The following is a 24,116-nucleotide window of genomic DNA, read 5'->3' on the forward strand; positions in this document are numbered from 1 at the left end:
ACTTCTCGAATTCTACGCGCTTTTTGGATACGCTTGTCGCTACAAAGCCTTTGGATCCAAGCTCAAGAAATATGAAGCAATTATGATGTCTGGTAGCGGGGAAACTTCGAGAAGTTGAGAGGGTATTGTGGCTATTACAATGGCAGACACACACACACATATATATATATATACTCTTTCCAATTTTACAATATCAGTACAGTGAAAATGGTTAACAGCGCTGTTCACTGTACTGATATTGTAAAAAAAATATAAAATGGAAAATATTACATACCAGTAATAAATATTCTCAGAGTTCTGTATACTAAAAGTGTGTGGTGCTCGTACTCTTTAAGGAGGATATCCAGTTCTCTAACTTCATTTATATATTTTTTGTCTTCATAAGTTCACGGGAAAGCGTATTAGCTAATGATAAAGAAACCTGTAGTAAATATTTCCTCATACAGTAATTACTTAAAAAATTGATACAGATTATCAATATTATCATTACTACTAATATTGTCCATTATATTTCCAGTGATTCCATTGTCTTGTATTTTGATCAAAATTTACAAAAAAAAAAAAAAAAAATTCAAGCGGTGATCCTAATCAGTACTCAAAACGAAGATTTCTTCAGTCTGAACCCTGATGAGGAATACCGTACAGGTGTTTTGAAAGTCTCCGCTTTGACCAAAATACAAGACATCAGAATTACCATGGATTTTTAATGGACAGAAATTGAAAGTAAGCTATCACGAAAAGCAAAGTTAATAAGACAGATTTTATGTAGAACTCACATCTGACAAGCCAGCCACCTACAAAAGATTAATCTGTGCAATAAAAGTATCCTAGGGTGAACTATTTTAAGATAGAATGACTCTGCTTTCTTTACGTAACATTCACTTATGTATACTGTACTCTTTATGCCTGTCCTAGCTTTTTTTCCTCAAGAGCAACTGTTTGTCATAGTACTCTATCAACCCCAAGTAAATGTATCTTTTACGTTAGCGGTTTACATCATCAAATTAAAACCCACTCACCAGAGATTATGTTGGTTCTTGCAAAATGCATTACCATCTTCACTATATCACAAAACAATAAATACAAACGAAGTTTTTAATGGCCAAAAGGAAGTAAGATTAAAAAATGATTCACACTTACCTCCAGCAACTTCTTTTGCCACCTTTTCTCGTGACGCTCGTCAGTCAGGCCACGATCAAAGGACCTATGTAAATAAAGAATTGGTACTGAGTTCATGACAGACGAAGCTGAAACTTCAGCATAATTTTTGGAAACAATATAAATAAAGAATTGGTAATGAGGTCATAACAGATTAAGGTAAAATCTCAGCACATTTTAAGAATGAATTACAAACCTACAGGTACACCACCACTGTAGAACGAATCACTTTGACACTTTATTCAATCCAAGTACCATTTTATAATGAGGAAAAATCTTTAAGCTCAATGAAAGGGGGAATAGTCTGATTTTTCCTACATACACTGCCATACATATTAACTTTAAAAAAAAGGAGGATTGTAAGTGTCACTTTTCCTGTTTCTTTTTTTTATTTCATCATTACAGTGCCTTGTTCTCTTTGCCAAAAACCTATCTTAATTTCCTATTCAAAGTAAGCAGTGTTATCATACTTCATCCGCAATGACAGTTCTAACATAACGTCTAAGTGAAGTGCTTAGATTGTGTGCCCATCATATCACTGAAGCTTACTCTTACCACGCCTCAAGTATAGGCCTACGAGGAAAGGAAAAGCGAATATTCCTTACTAGTGTTGATATTCTTTATTTTCATTAATATTGCACAGTATCTTTATTATTATCATCTTCTCATGTATGAAAATTGTGAATGGCTTCTAAAGGAATGGAATTGAATACAGAGTTTAGGCCTAAGGCCAAGCACTGGGACCTATGAGGTCATTCAGCGCTGACAGGGAAATTGAGAATAGAAAGGTTCGAAAGGTTAACAGGAAGAAAACCTCGCAGCTGCACTATGAAACAATTGATAGGAGAAGGTGGAAAGCAACGTATAAGAAGGAAACTATGAACGGAGGTACAGTCAAAGCAGTGGAAGGGGTTGCAGATAGGGGCCGAAGGGACGCTGCAAAGAACCTTAAGTAATGCCAAAGTGCACCGCGTAAGGTGCACTGACTGCAAATCCTAACCCCCACCGGGGAAAGGCTTCTAACGTACTTTAATTATATATATACAGCATACTGTATGTGTATATATATATGATATATGTATTATATATACACATTATATATGTATATATATACAGTGTATATAATATATATATATATATATATATATATATATATATATATATATATATATATATATATATATATATATACATATACATTAACGGTCTCTTATCCGGAATTCTAAATACCGGAAAGCTCTAAAAACTGAAATATTTTCTGGAGAACTGGAGAAAAGTGATCATTCGGAGACTTCTCTTTTCTTGCAAATTTGCGAAATTGAGTTTCAAACGTGCACATTACTTGGCTGTATAAGCAGTAAGTGTTTCACCAGTTCCGGAGATCACTTTCGCCAGCCCGTTATTCACTTTGTTCAGCCTCGGCTATAACCTGCAGATGTAATTTACTGGTATTCTGTCTTACTTCTCCATTGCGTGAAGGATGAATAAAAATGTATTTTATTTTCACTTACTGAAGCCGCCATTGAGAATCGGCACTTTTAACAACTTGACAACTTTAACGCAACTCTTAATAAACGCTCGATAGCTACGGTAAATGACGTCGGCACACAGCTGTTTCTCGATTCGGTTGTTTATGTCGGTACAGGTTTACAATCGCTTAATCCGGAATTCTAAAAACCGGAATTTTTTCAAATACGACGGAAAAGATTTTATCACTCACACCAAAAAGCGCGGCTAGAAAAACTTTGGGTTGGCAACATGCGCATGCGCAGTAGATGCGTAGCGCGTTTTGACCCGATTCATGGAAAGTTGTAACCAGTGGAGATGTTTAGCCATGAATTGGTTCATCAATGCGGCGGATAGGGGGTCAAAGTGCAGACCCCCCGAGACCTGATATCCTATCACAATAGTGACAAGCTTCCGTTAACCGGAATGAATACGTGCCAACTCTGTGCTATAAGTTCTCTGATAAGGGATTTAGCCTGGGCACTGCCTAAGGCAGACGTAACTGCATGAGGCTCTCGCGGCTCCCAGACTAAAAATAGGGTTTTCACTTCCCTTCGGGTTCAAACCCCGTTTTTTTCTTGGAGGATGGAGCATCATCATATTAAGTATAAGAGAGAGAGACTGTTGCCCCGGTTAGATATCCATTTGCAAAAATCGAATAATAGTTGTATTGAGAATAACGATAACTCCAATAAAACTCCTGTTTTACTGTATCAAATCATATTGCGTGTATTATTGCCATACCATTATCGTATTACAAAATATGAATAGAGCTATCACGTGCCATTTGCATTCTGGCTTTGTTTATATTCTTAAAGCAATCAGCTGATTGCGCTTTACCGACATGATCACTGTACAGTTGCCGAATGGAACTCAATTCAGATACGTTTCTTTCGTAAATTATCGAAGTTGGGTTTATTTATAAACGCAGTAAATTAAATGAAGTACATTTGTGATTTTGCCAGTTTCCGACGTTGCTTTTGCCTCCAAACCATTTTGCAGTCTGCTTATTATTCGTTTCTTCAGACAGTGATAAACTGCTGCTTACACTTGGTGGCATACTTTCTTAACACCTCCGTTGCGTGAAGGATGAATAAAAATATATTTTATTTTCATTCATGGGATTACACTGAAAATAAGCAAGTCTTTACCAAGTCGACAACTGTAACACAACTCTTAATCAACCTGTGTAATTACGGTAACTAACATCAGCAAACAGTTGTTTCTCTATTCGGTTGTTTATGTCAGTACTTGCTGTCTTACACAAGCCACAAGTTTGATCAGCCTGGTTGGATGTATGATGATTCGCGCTTAACCTAATGAACTTTTGCTCCTGAACCTATTAGTTTAAAGCTAACTACATATACCTTATCGGTGAAATCTACCGAAACTGAGACAGGCATAGGAAGCCTACTACCACAAGACTGAAACCTGCACATGAAGCATATCCTCAAGCAATCTACCGAAAATGCATCTCTCATTATCCAGACTTGGGGCAAAACTTTAAGGATCGGATGACATGTGATTGTTGGAAATGAAATGTGCTTGTGCACTAAGGTGCAACCTTCAGTTCCGAAATCCGAAAAAATCCAAAACCGGAGCACACTTGCTCCGAGGGTTTCGGATAAGGGATTGTGGACCTGTACTGATATACAGTATGTATATATATATATATATATATATATATATATATATATATATATATATATATATATATATATATATATATATATATATATTATGGATTGTGTACCTGTACTGATATATATATATATATATATATATATATATATATATATATATATATATATATATATATATATATATATATATATATATATGGAGTGTGAACCTGTACTGATATATATATATATATATATATATATATATATATATATATATATATATATATATATACTGTATATATATATATATATATATATATATATATATAGATAGAGAGAGAGAGAGAGAGAGAGAGAGAGAGAGAGAGAGAGAGAGAGAGAGAGAGAGAGACTGTTGGCTAGGCAGATGAACAGACATTCTGTCTGCTTAAGTTCAAATATCTTCAACAGGCTTAAAATTACAGATATGAAAATTAATAGAGAGAGAGAAAAGGAATACCTATAGATTGTAAGTGTATGCTTTTATCTTCGCATGCTGTGTTGTTACTTTGGGGAATGTTAGATTTTAACGCACTGTTATTTTGACACAACTAATCTTTCCTAAGGCCTGCCATACACATCTTTAGGTCCAGTAAAATAGTTTGGGTGGTATAGCCACAGGACTTATGCAAGTGTTTTAATCTACTTTCCACTGCCACAGGTGACATACTCTATACAGCACTTATTACACGTGAAGATTCCTTGTAATATGATGATTTCTCAGTGTTTTAAATACAGCTGATACACTGACACGTAAAGTCAATGGTTTTGGGTAGACATCAATAGTACTGCGAGATAACTTAATAGGTCCATTCTAAACTGACTAATAAATGCATACTGAAATGGGGTATAAACATAAGCCAAGGTATGATTCTGGCTTTTCAAATTAATTGGCAACAATGGCAGTAGACTGAAATATTAATATGTAAACTCTAAATATACCTAATACCTAGTGCTACACTAACTTCAACTGATGATTCACTTGTGCAAAAATATGGAAGAATTTTGGTTTCTACTTGTTGTGTCAACTGACTGAACAAAACTGAAGAAAAATCAAAACTGTTCCTATTGTTTAAACTTATATGACCTGACATTATCACAGGGTGTTGTATCCAGTTTCCATCAATGATGTTGTCTGGTCACAAGATCATATTTACAATAGCTGGAACAATCCATTTTTTCAACAGTATGCCTGAAAGAAGAGGAGCTTGTGAATAGGTATCTCTGTTAAACATACGGTAAGATTTAGTTGATTCTGCCCACAATGCATCATCTGCTCCTTGCTAACCACCAATGTCAACTTCACCAAAATAACTCTTGAATCATCAGGACTTATACCAAATTCTGCTCAATATTCTTGCACATGTTGTTTATTATGTAATGTACAAGAACACTGGCATTCAAATGAACTCCCTTAAGAAAATATGCAAGAAAGTATAGATACAGTGTACAGTACTGTATACTCAAAATTTCATGAGACATCTAATAGTCTAGCATTTTTTACAATTCAGCATCTTACAAATCAGCCCCCAAAATGTCCCACTTATGGATTTGAACTTATGACGTTTTCACATCTTTCCAGGATGCCAACCATAAATGCTGGGAGGCGAAGATATTTTACCAACTACAGGTCACTAAGAGTGACAAAAGAAATGTGCCAGTGAGTTTAAGGAGGATATTTAATTATTTTTTGTTCTAAAATTGTAGCCTCCCTGGTTCTCAACCATCCAGCTGTTTTCTCTCATTAGCATTTACCTTACCAATCTAGATAAATTTTGTAACCATGCTGTCAATGGTTCTTTTTGCCCATTTGACTTAGTGTAGTACTGGCAAAGTTGAGGTCCTCCAGGCTAGAACTTAGTGTGAAACATCCTCAACATGCGGTCTGATCCTTAAATTCCACCTACATTCCTCTGGCAAATCTGACAAGCTGTTAATATTACCTTTAGCATGTCATATTCTCTGCTTTGATGATATAACTGAAACAATGTAACCAAGTACTCATACATTCTGACATTAGCATGTCTTCCAGTCGTTTTGGTATAAAATTTTAAGTTCTGTTTTCTCCTCTTGTTCCTTATAAGACACAAGTGCAGCATACTGAGACTACATCCTGTTAACTGATATTACATCTAGCAAATCAAAATAATAATTGTCAAGAAAAGACAGATTTTTCTATTTACTCCTGTTTTGATGCTCATATGTGTCAGCAATGGACATTGTCCACATTATGTTGTGGTACATCTTTCTTGAACATTTCAGGGTCCTGTCACACCATGTTGTAGACCAGCCTTGGTGGTCCAGTAGAAAAACACTCAAATTTATATCAAGGTCATTTTTTACGCCTAATGAAAAATATAAATTGTCCTTCACCATCATTAGCATCACCATCCTGCAAACACAGCTCTGTCCTTCTGTAGGCTTTAGGAGGGGAGACAGAAATAATCATTTGCCATGAGCTCTATCATCATCACCATAACATTCTTTGAAACGTTTTTCTTAATGAAAAAAGCAAACAACTGAAAATGACTGCTGTTGGTCCTGAGCAGACAAGGAAGAACTGAGCACGGGGTTAGGAATCAGATCCCCAGACCAAATACAACGTGATGGAACAAACTAAGACGACTGATCTATCTAAGAACAAAGTGAGTGTACTCAATACATGAAGCCCCTTACCCAACAACACAAAATGTCCTTTACTCTTCCAGCATGCTACAACAGTAGTTTTAGGGTATTTACGGTGATATGAGAAAGGCACTTCCTGCTACTAAGACAAGAAGTTTGTATTTACATAAATTTATTTCACGTTCTGTGCTCATACTACGTATAAATTGTCATCGTACTTTTTGAGTTACTGCTTAGTTGAGAGATACTGTAATATCATAATACAGTGTACAGTAGTGACCTAACCAGACACCTGACTCATATTTCTACCCTCGCATAAGGTTACAGTAAGCCAGGAATGAAACACTGCAGCCAAGCTCTCATTCTGGTTTTATACCGAGCAAAGCATCAAGAGTACTCACACCTACAAGGTTACACATATGGACAATAGACATGTTCCAAAATACTACGATACTATTTACATCACCAATGTCACCTAAAATAAATGCCCAATGGCACTATCAAGTAAGCTCATTCACCAAGTGCAACTTTCTTTTAAATCAATATTGGCATTCCTAGCATCAATAAAATGAAACTGAATTCACTCAAGAGAAAATTCAGACAAAGCTAACTACAAACATAGACTTAGCAAGCCAAATAAAATACAGTATGGCAGTTCTTTACTAATAGTGGGGAATATCTTAAAAGATTTACTCAAGAATACATTTGTTTATCAAATGACTCAAAACCTTTCCTATTCCATGTAATAAGTTTAGTTAAAGAAGAGATCAGTACATTTCAAGGAATCCCACGGCACTCTTTTAAGTACACCATATGTATTTTCAACATTATCTTAAAAAAAGCACTAAGCACATGAAAAACCTAACTTCATCACTAGTTCATAAACCCAGCACAAATTAACTGTTCTCAGTCGAAAAAGAAGCATGTGAAAGTGGAAATCGGACAAGTGGTGAAAAAAAAGACCCAAGAGAATGGATGAAAAAGTAAAAGATAAACTTTTCCCTTAGTGTGCAGCATATGCTCGCTAAGAAGTAAATCTATAAAAGTATTTGGAGTTGTACATTCACCAAGCTACTGAACAAATATAAATGTACCATGGGGTTTTGAACTTATAGCTTAATGATTAAGATTAACTAAGAACAGGATTCTGAAAAATGTGATCATGAATGTCAATTCAGCAAAGACATTAATTATTACTGAAAAGTGTGCTCATTCCAATTACAGTATGAAGACTGAAGATTCCTGCAATATTTTCAGCCACTCTGTGAGACTCTGAGTCAATGTGACCGGATGAGGGTGCTTGACAATAATATTAAAAATGGTAGTGGGGATGAAAGGAGGAGAGGCCTGTTAAACAGCATATTTCACAAATACATCATGTGCAATAATGCTTGACTGAGCCATAGTAGTATTACAAAGTAGGGTGCAAAATACCTCTGGTACTATCTTAAGTGTGCTGAACACGTGTATGCCAGCAGTGAGTATATGACATAATACAAAGGTTAGGAGAGACAATACACTGATTTCTATATAGTATTCTCTAATAGTAGGAAAAAACAAATAACAAATAGCATTTCAAGGATATCAACTTTAATGAAAAAACATTCCGCATAAAAGTATAAGACTAGAATAACTTCTTTACAGAGTAGGTATATTTAATACTAAATATGGAATTAATTTGGAATTACATATTTATCCCCCACCAGGTACAGTTTTTACAATATATGTGAAACCTACAAACTTCTGTTAATGCAAGAGGCATAAATAGAATCAAATGCTTAGAATTTAGTTTGCTCAAAAACTACTGTACTGTACTAGGAATTTACAATGGACTCAAGAACACTAATACTACTACACCAATGGCCATCTAGTAACATAATTCTATTACAGTACAGTACAAAAACAATGCACAATGTTCACTGAATCAAAAGGCGCAGTACCTTGTAATGTCAGGTAAACTACCATTCACTCACTAATAGGAACAATACAGGAACAGTTGTTCACAAATACACAACCATAAGTTTAAGAAACCCTACACTCTAAGAACCAATCTTAAAATTATCTTATTCTCATATTCCCACACTATAAACATTCCCTCTTTAATCCCTTGAAAATCCAGATAGAGTAAAAGAATCATAAATTTCTGAAGTAAAAACAATACAAGGGTAGTTCACTGTAGTATATGAAATTACTGAACATTACTGCTGTAACTTGGCAACGGTCATAAATACAAGGAGAAATACCATGTCAAATTGGCAAATTTCAAGAGAATTTAAAGCAATGAAAAAAGAGATAATAAAAATCCTAGGTAACTTAATGAAGTCTCATTAACTGCAGCAAATGACAAACTACAGGGTTCTACAAAACCAAATTCTCAAGGTTGCACACAAAATTATCCTTATCCCTGAGAAATTTCCTGTACAATATTTAAGTAAAATTCTATTAAAATATTTTCCTTTCCATTTACTTCATAATTCTACATGCCAGTTTTAAATCTGCTTGGTAACGCAACAACGTGTTCATGAAAATGAACATGACTGCTTAAAGGCATGAATCTATCAACAAACTTAGAAAGCCATTTTGTTTTTTCATACAAGTTGAATCATTTTAACTGGACTGCCTGTTCTAAAATAACAATACTCCTCTTTCTATAAATGCTCTATACTGGTACCAGACTAGATAGTACATCACCATGTTACACCCAAAAATATTTCTACCACACTATCATATACAATATATCACAGTACTAAAATACTTACCACTGTCAGGTTAGTAAAAACAGACTTACCAAATCAAAGAAAAAGATATACTGTACCTCCAACAAATTAGTAAATCAATATCTACTACAAACTGAATTAGCTGAAACAATATTATTAAAGTACATGATGTCATAACATGAAAAACTATAGTAAACTGTTGATCTCTCAAGTTTTCCTGCTCTACTGAAGTTTCTATTTTGTTTAACAATTTATGTATACTATAAAATTTTTATATAAACATACAGTTCCATAAAATGTTAAATGAATAAGCAAAGTAGGATACAGGAATATTCTATAATCAGAGATCTGAATATGAAATTAACAGTCCTCTCCACAGTTCATGGAAAAATCTCAAGTTTGTGGATAAACAGAAAATACTTAAGATCACTAAAAATCAATCAGAGGTATAATAAATGTCACACATCTCCCAAAAAATGCTAAAACCAGATTATCAACTCCAAATGAATCTACAGTAAAGTCAAGAAAATAAAATTTTCATTCTCAACTTTTGTGAGAAGTAAAAATACTTCAAAATTTACTTAACCTTCTTAGTGGCAAACTTTAGAGATGCAGAATTAATACAGTAACGGAGACCAGTTGGTTCAGGACCATCCTTAAACACGTGGCCTAGGTGGGCTTCACACTAAAAAGAAAAGAAAAGTATTCATCACAACCTCTTGACTTTTCTAGTACCGTCACGAAACATCAATTTCCACCATGAAAAATGTTTTAATTATAACTTTTCATAAACATGGAAATATTCTGTGCAATGAGATATTCACAAGTAGGGCCATAATTATCAGAAGCTGATGATCATCTGCCACAAACACATACACACATATTCGTTTTCAGCAGCACTATAACTTTGAAATCCATGAAACATTTAAGAAGCAAATTACTGAAGGTATATTTTATATGTAAAATGAGTACGGCATTACCAACACTCTTTTTGAAGAGACAGCCCAATGCTCACTGTAAACTTTCCGAAAAATATGTCATTATTATTGTATTAGAATTATTATTATTATCAAGTAGTTTAACCAGACCACTGAATCAAAAGACTTCACTCCCATAGGGCTGAAGGGCTCTGCTTTTTGAGCCAAAACACTTCACTCCCATAGTGATAGAAGGGTTCTGCTTTTACTAGTAAATTTTAAATTATAGTTCTAAAATCTTTGGTGCCTTCATAATTACGAAATGATGAAGATTCTGTCAAAATTTCAGCATAAGATTTGTTTTCAAAACTTGACATTGCTGTTGACTGAAGTTTGGACATTCACATAAACTTTCCTGAACCATTTAAACGGTTCAAGGTTCTGCTCCCATACTTTTCCACAACTGGAGACAATCTCCCACTGTTGGTGTTAACTGGCATTCTCTGCATACTGAGATGGGGCCACATCAAGTCAAAACAGTTACATTGAGTTAATTTAGGACTCAGATTTTTGCATAGCCCCATTATTTTGGTATACACTGATATACAGTACATTCAAAAGGTCCAAAAGTCCAAAACTGCATATACTGTGCACTTGGCTAAATTCTTTTCCCTTCTGCAAGAAGGGGACTGGAAACTTTTACAACTGATAGAAAAGCAAATGTTTTGACCAATGACCAGGTATGGAATTCACAAGACTTGAAGGTGTTCCTCACTATCCAAGAATTAAGGATGCTTTCTTTTATTCTAATATGTCCATCAGTCTGTCCTCCAGGTACAAAAAAAAAAATACAGCCTTAGTATGACAATGGTATGTACCTTCCAACAAACATACAGAGGACAATATGTCAACATTGATAACATCAAGTAACCATATGATAACCAAGTTACTTATCTTAGATTCTTATTAGACTAGCAGATGGAATTGCTTTTAATGAGAGGTAAAATCTGGGACAAGATAAACACTACAACTCTGGACAGTTAGGTGGGAAGAGACCCTGCAGTGCAGATGCAAAGTATGAGGCAGAAAGCAAGACAGCTGGGCTGAAGGAATGCAACAGAGAACCTTAGTCTCATCTACAGTGTGCCATGCTAGGCACACTGCAGGGGGTGCCACTGAAGAGGGACATAAACATCGTAATATTTCAAACAAAAATGCCAACTGCTTCATTAATGAAACAAATTTAGAAATCCACAGATTTTTTACTTTAACCTGTAAAAGATTTTATGTTAAATTCAGAATCCTATGATTCCTTTAATATTTTGGAAATCAAATTGTTTAACAGCTCCATCCGAATTTAAAAACTTACATTCTTGCACAAAACCTCTGTTCGCACCATCATGTAGCCCATGTCAGTGCGCGTCTCTATACGACTAGTGCTGGCTTCCTTGTCTCCTGGATCTCCTTCAGCAGTATGGAATGAGGGCCAACCACAGCCAGATTCAAATTTGTGTTTTGAGCTGAAAGGTTTATAAATGGTGACTTAGATTTTTATCAGTTAGGAACAACTTATGTACAAGCATGATTGATAACGTAACACAGCATTAGAGGTGAACTTAGTATAAAGGTTTAAAAATCATGGTGCAAATAACCTAGAAAAAGGAAAGTACACATACTGATGATATCCAACATGTAGTCCCAACACATAATGGTAATTCACTAAAAATGTTGACACAATAAAATGTAACACTTAAAGGAAGCATATAACAGATGCCAATGTCTAACATTCTTCCCAACTATAGGCACCCAAGTACAATGCAGTATTACAAACAGCAGCGCTAAGTGCAATGATATCAATATGAGTCTTCCCTACAATTCTCCTAAAGAATAGATATTAGCTGATAGATAAAAAGGCAAGAACCAGTGATACGAACGCAACATATACAGTACAAGGTTGAGTTTCAGTAAAAGTCATTCATCTAGTATTGGCAAGGAATGAGTTACTGAAAAATAAAGTAAATAATGATGACATCAGATGTTAGACTAACTAGAAAATATATTCCATACATTGCAATTGCATGAAATATATGATCTAAGACTCAATTTCTCAAATGAATGAAAATAACTACACAAGTTGATACAGTATTACTTCAACCTATGTACTGTCCCCTGAAAATATGCTTTTTATTTTTTGGGATGCAATTGGCATTTGAAAGCTACAACTTTGTTTTCATTCTTCTTCTTCAATGAATAACAAACAAGAAAACCTGCTGTGTGCTCAATGTCAGCAACTCTCGAATTCCTGAATAGCCAATAATTCTACTGAGCTAACATGTAGGCTTTGTGTTCTAATCTGCCCTTCTCAGGAATTAGTTCAAAGATGAATCTAAATTAGATCAAGCATTACACAAACTCATAGAATTATCATTGTCTACAAATATACAATGTGTGCAACAGAGAAAGGAAGCTTAAAATAAAAAAAAAATTACTTCCAGTGTACTTCAGTAATTTAAATATGTCCATCACAATATTTCATGAAATAACCAAACAAAATAAAAGGTAAGAACAGGCAGGTATTAAAAAGCTGATTATGAGAAGTACTTTAATAAAAATTCTGTTAGTAATCTATTAAACACAGCAAGTGAAAGCAAATTTATTTCACTAAAAAACTGTAATATGACTTATCCAAATCAATTCCAATTTATCAAAAAAAATCATTAATCCAAGAAAACTGCCAGACATTCGCACCCCATGGAGAGAGAGAGAGAGAGAGAGAGAGAGAGAGAGAGAGAGAGAGAGAGAGAGAGAGAGAGACAGAGAGAGAGAGAGAGAGAGAGAGAGAGAGAGAGAGAGCTTTAGACTGTAACTCGATAATGTAATTGTAAAGGCATTTTTTTCGTAAACAATAATGTATGTATAAATACTAAAATTGTAATAGCCTTTTTTGTAAAAAATAATGAATGTACTGCACTCATTAAATTACAAATACCACATGGAAATAATTTCACAGACAAAAAATAGTACACGGTACTAGTCAAATCCATAAATTCAGAGGCAAAAGAAATGTAACTACTATTAATAATATTATTAACAACTTCCAATATAACCATACGGGAAGAGTTACAATGCATTAATTTCCATGTAACTGAGCCCTATAAAGAGTTATACCACTTGAATATGTTTTGTCATCCTTACCTAAATAATTCTGTACCACAGCACACACACTTGTAGACACCCTCATGAAAGTGGTTGTAATATGCTCCACTAAATGGCTGTGGAAGTACAATATGATATTTTAATGATAAAATAAAGTTTGTTCATACTTACCTGTCAGATATATATATAGCTGTATTCTCCGAAGTCCGACAGAATTTCAAAATTCGCGGCACACGCAGTGGCCGGGCAGGTGGTTAGTACCCATTCCTGCCGCTGGGAGGCGGGTATCAGGAACCATTCCCATTTTCTATTCAGATTTTCTAACGCCACTGACTCCTGAGGGGAGGAGGGAGGGCAATATGAATATATATATCTGCCAGGTAAGTATGAACAAACTTTATTTTATCATTAAAATATCATTTTGTTCATGAGACTTACCTGTCAGATATATATATAGCTGAATACCACCTTTGGAGGGGGGTAGAGACAGCCAAGAATTAGGAAAAACCAATTATTGGTAAAATTATTTTGGTTCCTTATCTGATAGCGTAGCTGACTGAGTGGTTACTGTCACTCTAGTCTGCTTCTGCTTTACTAGAGACCCCAGCGAGGTAGTGACCTATATAGCTGGCGACTTCTAGATGATCTGTCAATGGGGGCGTGACCACAATGTGACTAGATCATAGACCATACAAAGAGGACAAAAGAGCATTACTAACCACCTAACCAACACCTAAAGCGTTAGTTTGCAAAGGATTGGGAAGACTGCCTCCAGTAGTCGACCCAACAACCATAAAAACACAATTAAAAAGGGGATAGGATCAGAGTTACCCCTGTCCCCAAGGTTGCTGAAGCAGCAATGTATGGTCCCAGCGAAAAGCAATTTTCATATGCTACCTAAACATCTTGCCAAGAGTGTGAGGCAAACACCGAATTGACTTCGCCAAAATGTGGCACTGAGAATGTCACTGAGTACCATATTTTTCTTGAACGCCATGGAGGTAGCAACTGCCCTCACCTCGTGAGCGTTAACTCTCAACAACTTGAAGTTGGAGTCGTCACAACTAGAGTGTGCGTCCTTAATGACGTCCCTAATGAAGAATGCCAGTGCATTCTTCGACATAGGTTTAACTGGTTGCCTCACAGAACACCATAAAATATCCAGGGACCACGAGTGTCCTGTGTTCTTTTAAGGTAGTACTTGAGAGCTCTAACTGGACATAGAACTCCCTCAGGTTCCTGTCCAATAAGGTCTGCTAAACCTTTAATTTCAAAGTGTCTAGGCCAAGGGTTAGAAGACCTATCATTCTTAGCCAAGAACTTAGGGCTTAAAGAATAGACAGCATTGTGTTCCTTGAAGCCCACATGACGGCCTCGAACTTCGCTCACTCTCCTCGCCGCCAGAGCCGTGAGGATTGCCGTTTTCGAGTAACATCCTTAAGAGATGCAGAGTGGAGAGGCTCAAAAGGACTAAACATCAAAAACTTGAGCACTACATCCAAGTTCCAAGCAGGGGAATTAGCTGAGGAACCTTGGACGTCTTGAAAGAGAGCTCGTAAGATCGTGGAGGTCCTTATTGTCAGACAAATCTAATCCTCTGTGTCTGAATACAATCGAAAGCATGCTCCGATAACACTTGATAGTCGGAACTGCTATATCGAGTTTTTCTCTTAAGTAAAGGAGAAAATCCGCAACCTGGCTCACAGTGATAGAGGAAGAGGAAAAGCCCTTCTTTCTACACCAACCTTTGAAGGTTGCTCACTTCGCTAGATATATCCTTTAGATGAAGAACTTCTGGCTCTAGCGATGGCCCGTGCCACCTGGCCAGAAAAACCCTTCGCTCTGACCAAGTTTCGATAGTCTGAAAGCAGTCAGGTTCAGAGCGGGGAGATTCAAAGATATCTCGTGAAGTGGGTTTGTATGAGCAGGTCTGCTCTCATAGGAAGGGTCCTCGGAACGTCTACCAACCAGAAGAGAAACTCCGAGAACCAGTGGTTCGAAGGCCAAAACGTGGGGATGAGAGTCATCCTCGTCCCTTGTGAGGCCGCGAACTTGCGTATGACTTCTCCCAGAATTTAGAACGGGGGAAAAGGCGTAAACATCTATTCCCGTCCAATCCCAGAGAAGAGCATCTATCGCAACTGCCCCCGGGTCGAGTACAGATGAGCTTTATAGAGGGAGCCTCGCTGTTCTTGAGGTCGTGAAAAGATCCACAAGATGGCGACCCCAAAATTTCCAAAAATCTTGGCAAACCTCCTGATGAAGGGTTCATTCCTTCGGCAGGAGTTGATGACGCCAACAGAGCAGGTCTGCTCGAACATTTTCGACCCCTGCAACAAAACTTGTGAGAATCGAAATGTTGCGAGCATAGGCTCAAAGAATAATCTCTCTTGCAAGGCTGAACAGGGAACAAGTTGTATTGTCCGAGTTTGCTAGAACTACACGATTGCAAACTTGGACCTCGAAGAATTGGAGAGCTAAAAGATAGCCGCCAAATCTTTGAAGTTGATGTGCCAGGACACCTGTTCCTCTCTCCAGGTTCCTAACACTTCCTCTCCCTCTAGTGTTGCCCCCCAACCTGTTGATGACCCGTCGGAAAAACAACACTAGGTCGGGGTTCAGAAGCTTGAGGGAGATCCCTTCTGCAATTTCGTTGGATCGAGCCACCACTACAGATCCTCTTTATATAAGGAAGAATTCTCAATTCCTCTTTCAAGTCTTCCTTGCTTTGCCAGTTCTCCAACAGAAAGAACTGAAGAGGCCTGAGATGCAGACTCCCCAGTGAAACAAACTTCTCCAGCGAGGAAATGGTCCCCAGCAGACTCATTCATTCCTCACCTAGCATGTTTCCTTTTCCAAGAAGGCCGAGACTTTTTCGTACATAGAAGTTGCCGTTCTTGCGACGGAGACGCTATAAAAGCCGCTGAATACATCTGAATTCCCAGACACAATGGACAGTGAGGGGATCAGCTGCAACTTTTCCACAGACCAGAAGTCCCAGGGACTTCACGAGTTGCAGAGTCAACTGAAGGTCCTCCAGATACCTTCGGCCGACGACGAAGCCGAATCAACCAGTCGTCCAAGTAGAGTGAGATCCTGACGTGCGACAGGTGCAACTGCATCGCAACGTTTTTCATGAGAAGTGTAAACACCCTCGGAGCAAAATGTGACGCCAACAGCATCTGGTGTTCCCAGGCGGTCACCCATCCAAGTACTGACCAGACCCAACGTTGCTTAACTTCGCTGATCGGACGAGAAGCGGTGCTTTCAACGTGGTATGGCCGTTGTGCAGAGTCCAAAGCAGAGAGCCCTGAACTGGTACGTCTAGTCCCCCAAGACAACCTGAGATACTTCATCGAACGTGGATGAATTGGGGCGTGAAGATAAGTATCTTGGAGATCCAAAGATACCATCCAATCCCCGGGATGAAGGGCTCCTAGTATTGACTGCGAGGTCTCCATCTTGAACTTTTCCTTCTGGACCAAGTTGTTCGACCTGTTGACGTCCAAGACGGGTCTCCAGCCTACTGAAAGTTTTGGGACTAGAAACAATCTTTAGTAAAATCCCGAGGAACTGCGAGTCCAAGACCTGTTCCACTGCTCTCCGCTCGAACATCTGTTCGAGCAGGTCAAACAGAATTTTCTGTTTGACAGGAAGGCAATTGGGAAACAAAAAACAAAGGAGGAGGAGACAGGAAGGGAATCAAGTAACCTCTCTCTAACAGTAGGAGGGACCAAACGTCTGCCCCTCACTCTTTCCAGGCTTGTGCAAAATGAAGCCTGGTTGCTAAGGGAGTCTGGAGATGAAAGGAGTCACTTGCTACCTCTCTTGAAGTGACATTCCTTCGGAAAAAACTCTCTCTCGTGGTGCGGATCTCGTGTTGCTTCCATGGAAGCCCCTTTGTTTGTAGGCAATTATTTAGCTTTCGTTTACTTTTTGTATCATTGAGATCGGTGCATTCGATATGAAGGAGATGCAGTTTGAATGTCGATAACTTTAGTTTTGAGAAAAACGATATTTTTTGCTTCTCTGTGTATTTATTTGCTTGTTGTTACACAGTTTGATGTTTTTATGACATATTGAAAAGCCAAAAAATAGACTTGCAAAGTAATATAACTTCGCTAAATGAAGCTAAATGAAGCGAGTGTCAAAACACGGCTCAGGTTGGGCAGCGCGACGTCTTACTTAGTCAAGCTCTGAGCTGCTACTTAGTACTGACTGACTGCCCTGCGGCATTCCTGTCTTTCGCTGATGCGTACTAGGTCCACAGGGTTGCCATAGATCGCATTAGATATTATTTCATAACTAAAAGGAAATTACCACCGATATACTGACAATATCATTACATTATACGAAAAATGTAATTTTGTCTATGATAGGGTTACTGTTTTGTTTATAACTCCTAACTATGGCGAACTTTTAAATAAAACTTTGAGAAGATAGTCAGGATATGTATGATGCCATATATAAAATATCCCAGAAAATTTGATTTCCGATTTTTTCGTCAAACGCTCCCCTTAAGATAAAGACAACTGCGAAGGTGGAGAGAGAGGCCGAAGGTTGAAAAGTCTCAGAAACAGATCCTTAAGAAAAAAGCCAGAGTCTGATAATCAGAGGAAGAAGAAGACGAAAGATGTTTCTCTTCATCCAAAGGCTGTGACGAAAGAGGATGTTCTTCCCCAGCTGGCGGGTCTTGAGTGAGTGGTGAAAGTAGTTCCGATTCGCCGATACGTGGCGGGAACTCCCACGAACGAAGAAGTCGTCAACTAGAGTACGTAAAGTAAACATAAAAAATGTGGAACGCTTCACGATTAGCGTGTCATCCTTGCGCAGGGGCCATGCTAATCTTCTCTGTATCGTTCCAATTTTAGTATATGTACTGCCGAAGCAAGTACTGGCTAAATTAAGAAGGACATCAGATGTTGAAGCAGGTAGTTGTGTGACATGATGTACAACTGGAGCGGCGTCAACACAAGACTGGAAGCTATACGGCGAAGCGAGCGCGGAGCGTCATGGCGTGACGCGTGAGAGGCTCCGTGGCAAGTACTAGAAGAGAGTCACAGCGTGGCGCGCGGCGTCATTGCTAGAGCGCGCGCCCGAGCGTCAAGGTGAGGCGCGGCGTGAAGCGTGAGAAAGCGCACGAAGAGCAAGACACGCGCTCCTGGCGCGAGTCAAGAGAAAAGTCCAACACCTCAAATCGGGGAAGACGAATAGGAAGCCACTAAACACTCTCTCTAGACGACAGACGAGAAGCCCCAAAACATCTAGCAGACGAGGAAGACGAAGCAGGAGACGAAGGTGAAAGTCTGTACCTCTTAACAGGCAGTTTCGAAACTTGAAAGGTTCATGAGAGCATCCAGCTGTTGTTGCAAACCCAACAAAATCTTACGCGTTGGAGAAGCAACTCTCTCGGGAGAAGGGCTGAACCTGAGAGAAGGAAAGGGGCGAGAGACGTATACTTCCTTCCACAGGGGAAGAAGCTCTAGCCCTTGCCTTAGCGCGACAGGGGGGTCGAGTAGCGTCATCATTCGAAAAACACTTTATTCTCTTCTGCAGAGGAATATCCACGCAACTTTCGGGGAAGAGTACAAACGTCTAGAGGAAGAGGACGTGAAGCGTCCTCTCCTCTAAGCTTCTCTTAAGAGGGCGAGAGTCCAACCGAGAGCTCCAACCCCGAGGCGGGGAGGACGTGTCGGAGGACGAGAAGCAATCCTTCAGGATGCGTGCCTGAGCACGATCCCTGGCAGCCTGGGTAGCGTCATCAGGACCTGCCGAAGGGACGCCAGATCGGTGGGAAGCCCCGTAACCCTCATGCGGCTTTCGACATGCCCCCTCCCTGGTCCTGGGAGTTTGACAGAGGTCCAGGCCTAGAGGCATTATAGGGCCGATCTGACGCCCCCTCCACAACACTAGGGCACTAGCACTAACACTATGCGTTTGAATTGCATTCACTTTAGTTTCAAGAGCACGCATTGACTCCAACACGAGAGCCAGGGAATTACCTTCTGCAGCAACAAACTACAGGGTTAGTACTAAAATTTACTACAGGGTTACTAGTAGGAGAAAACCCTGACTGGCCATCTAAGGATGCACTCTAGAGGAAGATTTCTCAGCCTATCACGCTCCAATTTAAGCATATAGGCTTCATATTTCTTCCACTCACCCTCAGACAATCCCACACATTCATTACCGATTATCATAGAGCATTGAACACCCTTACATATCATACATAAAGTGTGAGGAACTATCAAAGTCTTCGATAGCCTCACCTTACATTCACCCAAGCTACAGACTCAATAGCTAGAGGTAAGACATCTTAATTATAAGAAAAGTCAAAAGCAAAATAAAAAACGGTCCACAAAGAGCGTATGCCAAGTCACAGATCCAGTCGAATACCAAAAAACAACCAAAATACTTAAGTGACAACAAATTTCAAAATCCAAATGGCGGAGGAACTGACAACAGGTGTTGACAGTCCGGCGACAGAGAAAATCTGAATAGAAAATGGGAATGGTTCCTGATACCCGCCTCCCAGCGGCGGGAATGGGTACTAACCACCTGCCCGGCCACTGCGTGTGCCGCGAATTTTGAAATTCTGTCGGACTTCGGAGAATACAGCTATATATATATATATCTGACAGGTAAGTCTCATGAACAAAACAAATATTAATGTGGTATTACAACAGATACTTGAATTCAACTTGAAGACTTCACAGGTCCCTTCATCCTAATAAATGTAGTATAACCTAAAACAGTGGAATTTAAATTACTAATGTACAGTACTTTGTTATATTTGTCAAGTTTTATGCATTATGTGTACTGGTTTTGAATTGCATAAAAATAAAACTTAAGATAAATAACTATAAGTCCTTTGTGCATAAAAAACAGAAACTGTCAAAAGTTACATACTCAAGATTCTGTTAGAATGACTTAAGAAACATTTGCAAAAAATAAAAATTTTTAAAAATGCATACAAAAAATCTATTTCTTTCCTCACACATAAACATTCTTCAATATATATCATCAACGAAAAGGGTAAAATGACCTACTCCACATAAAAGACAGAAAATAATTTCAGTTAAAACTTCTGTTCTATAAATACGAACCTCATTTTACTTATGCTTACACAACCCAGAGGCATGATTAGCCGAGTGCTGAGCCTCAATATTGAACCATTAGCTGAATGCTGAGCCTCGATATTGAACCAAATTACAGTATTTCTAAATCAATCTCTCATGCAAGTCCTGACTGCCACCTGAAGGCCCTTAACTGCCACAAATCACTTAATTTTACATTCTAAGCTGTTATTCCCAACACACAAATCCCAGAAATTAAGAGGTTTCATACAACAAACAAATTTGTTTTTCTTATGCAAAACAGCTCATTTTGAGGCCTGCAAAGCTCAAATTTTTTTGGAAAACTGCATCCAAATACAAAACTTTAAATTGCCAATATGTTTCTGCAGCTGGTACTTACATGCATCACCATTTGTAAATTCAACATGAATGTAAACTGGAATGGACTGTTTAATTAAATAATAACTGAAAATTTAGCTCCTGATATCTTATAGTATTGGATCATGGTTTGATCATGCAAAGATTCCTGCATAAGCTTGTAATCACTGCTTGATTGCCAATCATACCTAGCCCCTACCTAATCCCTGCCCCTCAATTTCTCACCTATCAACATCAATCTCAAGACCTTTGAACATACTGTACTATGAATAAAAATTGCGGCTGTGGATCCGTTGGAAAATCTCACATCTGCTTAGAGTTTTCTTTCATCAAGCTTTATTCTGGAATCACAGTAATGATAAAAATTACTGTAATTTGCTTTCATTAAAATTCTGAATAGTATTTATGTATGATGTCAGTCATTATCATCCAGATATACCTAGTAGTAAAGCTTCATCATCTTCACTTCTAATGACATATGACGCAAAGGACCCCAAGATTTTCCTGCACTTTGCCTTCTACAAATCTCCTCTCATCTCCAGCCTCCTTTTTCCAAAGGTTGTGGGAACGATGTTTCCAAGCCATTTCAATCTCCTCTTCATCACTGCCTCATGCATAAGTGGAATTTCCTCTCTGGTATCATTTCTCATTCTGTCCTACCATCTGGCTCATATGATTCTTCTTAAAATTGTACTTTGAAATAAAAATTTCTTTTAGATATATAGTAGTTTCACTGTCCTACTGTACCACGATTCATGTTCTTACAGCAATAGACTTTATGTAAAATCTTATTTGAGTTTAATTTCAGCTTATTTGATTTCCAAATTCTATTCAGCTTGCCCAATGTCTGACTTGCCTTTATAAGCCTTTCACTATATTCCAACTCAAGAGAACCTGTACTGGACATGACTATTCCTATGTGAAAGCCTACCTCATTATTAATCCTTTCTTATCTTACGTAATTCTGTCTTGTACATACTACATCATCATTACTTAGTTTTCCCAAAATTTCTCAGATAATAATTCCACACTTAATAAAATTACACATTGTTCACCTTTAATTATTTTCCATATTCATAAGTAATTCACTTTTCATAGTACAGCATATTTGCTCAAAAGCTGACAGATAATTCACTACTAAAGTCTTCCCTTTAGTTTGTGTTCTTAAATGATGCACAGAATTGAACAGAATGGGGAAAATCTGATTTAGGTATGAAAGCCCTTACATTAATCATGGACTGCATATACTTATAACTGTAAAATGCTTACAGGGTCTACCAGTAATTATGTACAAATGTGAAAAATTAACATTTGAGGAAATGCAGGGAATATAGTGAGGAGTAAAAACATTCTAGAACACTGTACATGAGAACAAATAAAGAAAACACTAAATGCAATGATACAAAAAATATGGGGAGCAGTCATAAGCTAAATTAAGAAATGTTATACGACACAGAGAGAATGGGTTCTCACAAGCAGTGAAATAATCACACAGAAGACTAACCAAACTCTTCTGAAGAATAATTCTCAATGCTTGGTTTAGCAGTTGTGCTTCAAATGAAATGCAATAAACACAGGGTATAATAAATAAGTCTGCTCGTTGCATAAACAAATGAAATAAATGTAATCCTGGAGCAGTCTTTCCAACAGCTTGACAGTTCACGATACTCACACACCTAAGAGAAATTGCAGTGCTACTTTATGGCACTTTTATCCAGTGACTTATTTACTGTCGTTTCTATCTGACCAAACTGCACTTAACTTTGTTAATCAGATATTTTACAAAAATTAGCAACATGATGTCTTTTTATACTGTTCTTTAAGAATAAAATGATGACAAACTTTACTTACAGGCTCAGTTCCTCCCTCTCTTGCCACATAATACTGTTCTGGACTTAATTCTTTCTGCCAATCTTGGGCAGTCATGCTCTTGAAATCTTTCTTGGCAGATGACATGAGTCTTACTGCAAAAATAAAGGGGGGAAAAAAGAAATAAGCATAGTTATGAAATCCTGACACATCACTGATAAGACATTTCATTGTTTTCAATGCATCTGCAAATGAAGCTGCAAAAATAACAGCATAAACAAATTTTACAAAAAGACTGTTTGTCTTCTAAACTATACAAAGCACTGCTTACACAACATGGATATTAATCACATAGGGGTACTTTTCAAGAAGTCCCATACATTGTACTTTCTATTACTTAAATTACAACAACCGTATTTTAGCATTAACAAGTACTATACAAAAATGTACAAAAAAGGATTTTTTACAATATGCAATACATAAAAATTACCTCAAAACAGTAAATTAAACTAAATAGCACTCAAATTGCACACTACTTCACAAATGTCAGCCACAAAGCACCTGTACTATACTGTATTTTTGTCTAACAAAAAATTCAACAGGTTGAGAAAATATAACTTTTCTCATCCTATACTGGCAGGAGTGTTCATTTAATCTTGAGATTAAATCTGTAGTCCAGTTGCAATTTGATGATAAAACAACAACAATAAAAGACATTCAATTGGCACTAAGGATTATTAACAGCAGTAATATTGGAATTCTTCCTTGGACCACAATCTACTACTTTTCTTTATAGATAAGGCTGTACAAGTTGGGAGGAGGGCATTTGACTTCTTTTCACAGAAAGAAAATATGGTCCAGATAAGGTTAAGCCTCCTCTGTGCAGATATGACACTCTGTCCTAGATGAAGCTGGGTTCCTCACACGTATAATTTTTATAGAAGTAGCCTCATTCAAATGTACTTTGTGGGAGAATGCATGAGGCATCATGCATAACATATCAATGAGCAAATTTTCCCCTTATAGACAAAGAAAAAGATTGTCCAAAATCTGAGCAAGCATCTGGCAGAATAATAACTGTAAGGAAACAAAGTACAGAAGGTTACAATA

General features: G+C 37.6%; 2 protein-coding genes and 2 non-coding genes across 6 annotated transcripts in view; all 4 read right to left on the reverse strand.

The window, feature by feature from the left end:
- Positions 1–1,207, reverse strand: part of LOC136842771 (uncharacterized) — a 53,798-nt gene extending 52,591 nt beyond the window's left edge. The window contains exon 1 of the mRNA XM_067110591.1: positions 1,141–1,207. The gene's annotated coding sequence lies outside the window, so the exon portion shown is untranslated. The remainder of the gene's footprint in view (positions 1–1,140) is intronic.
- A 7,319-nt stretch (positions 1,208–8,526) lies between these two features.
- The window catches only part of LOC136842773 (peptide methionine sulfoxide reductase MsrB-like), a 31,739-nt gene continuing 16,149 nt past the window's right edge, over positions 8,527–24,116 (reverse strand). For all 3 annotated transcript variants that reach the window (XM_067110594.1, XM_067110593.1, XM_067110595.1), the window contains exons 2-5: positions 23,049–23,161; positions 13,783–13,859; positions 11,957–12,107; positions 8,527–10,355 (exon numbers count right to left, since the gene is read on the reverse strand). In XM_067110594.1, the coding sequence (XP_066966695.1) occupies positions 10,248–10,355; positions 11,957–12,107; positions 13,783–13,859; positions 23,049–23,153 (441 nt within the window). In that variant the 5' untranslated portion in view covers positions 23,154–23,161 and the 3' untranslated portion in view covers positions 8,527–10,247. The remainder of the gene's footprint in view (positions 10,356–11,956; positions 12,108–13,782; positions 13,860–23,048; positions 23,162–24,116) is intronic.
- On the reverse strand, positions 16,914–17,032 carry LOC136843052 (5S ribosomal RNA). The gene has a single exon (XR_010854414.1). It is a non-coding gene; the product is annotated as a 5S ribosomal RNA (ribosomal RNA).
- On the reverse strand, positions 18,533–18,638 carry LOC136843057 (U6 spliceosomal RNA). The gene has a single exon (XR_010854417.1). It is a non-coding gene; the product is annotated as a U6 spliceosomal RNA (small nuclear RNA).

The sequence above is a fragment of the Macrobrachium rosenbergii genome, chromosome 10, assembly GCF_040412425.1.
Source record: "Macrobrachium rosenbergii isolate ZJJX-2024 chromosome 10, ASM4041242v1, whole genome shotgun sequence".
In the NCBI taxonomy this organism is placed as follows: Eukaryota; Metazoa; Arthropoda; class Malacostraca; order Decapoda; family Palaemonidae; genus Macrobrachium; species Macrobrachium rosenbergii.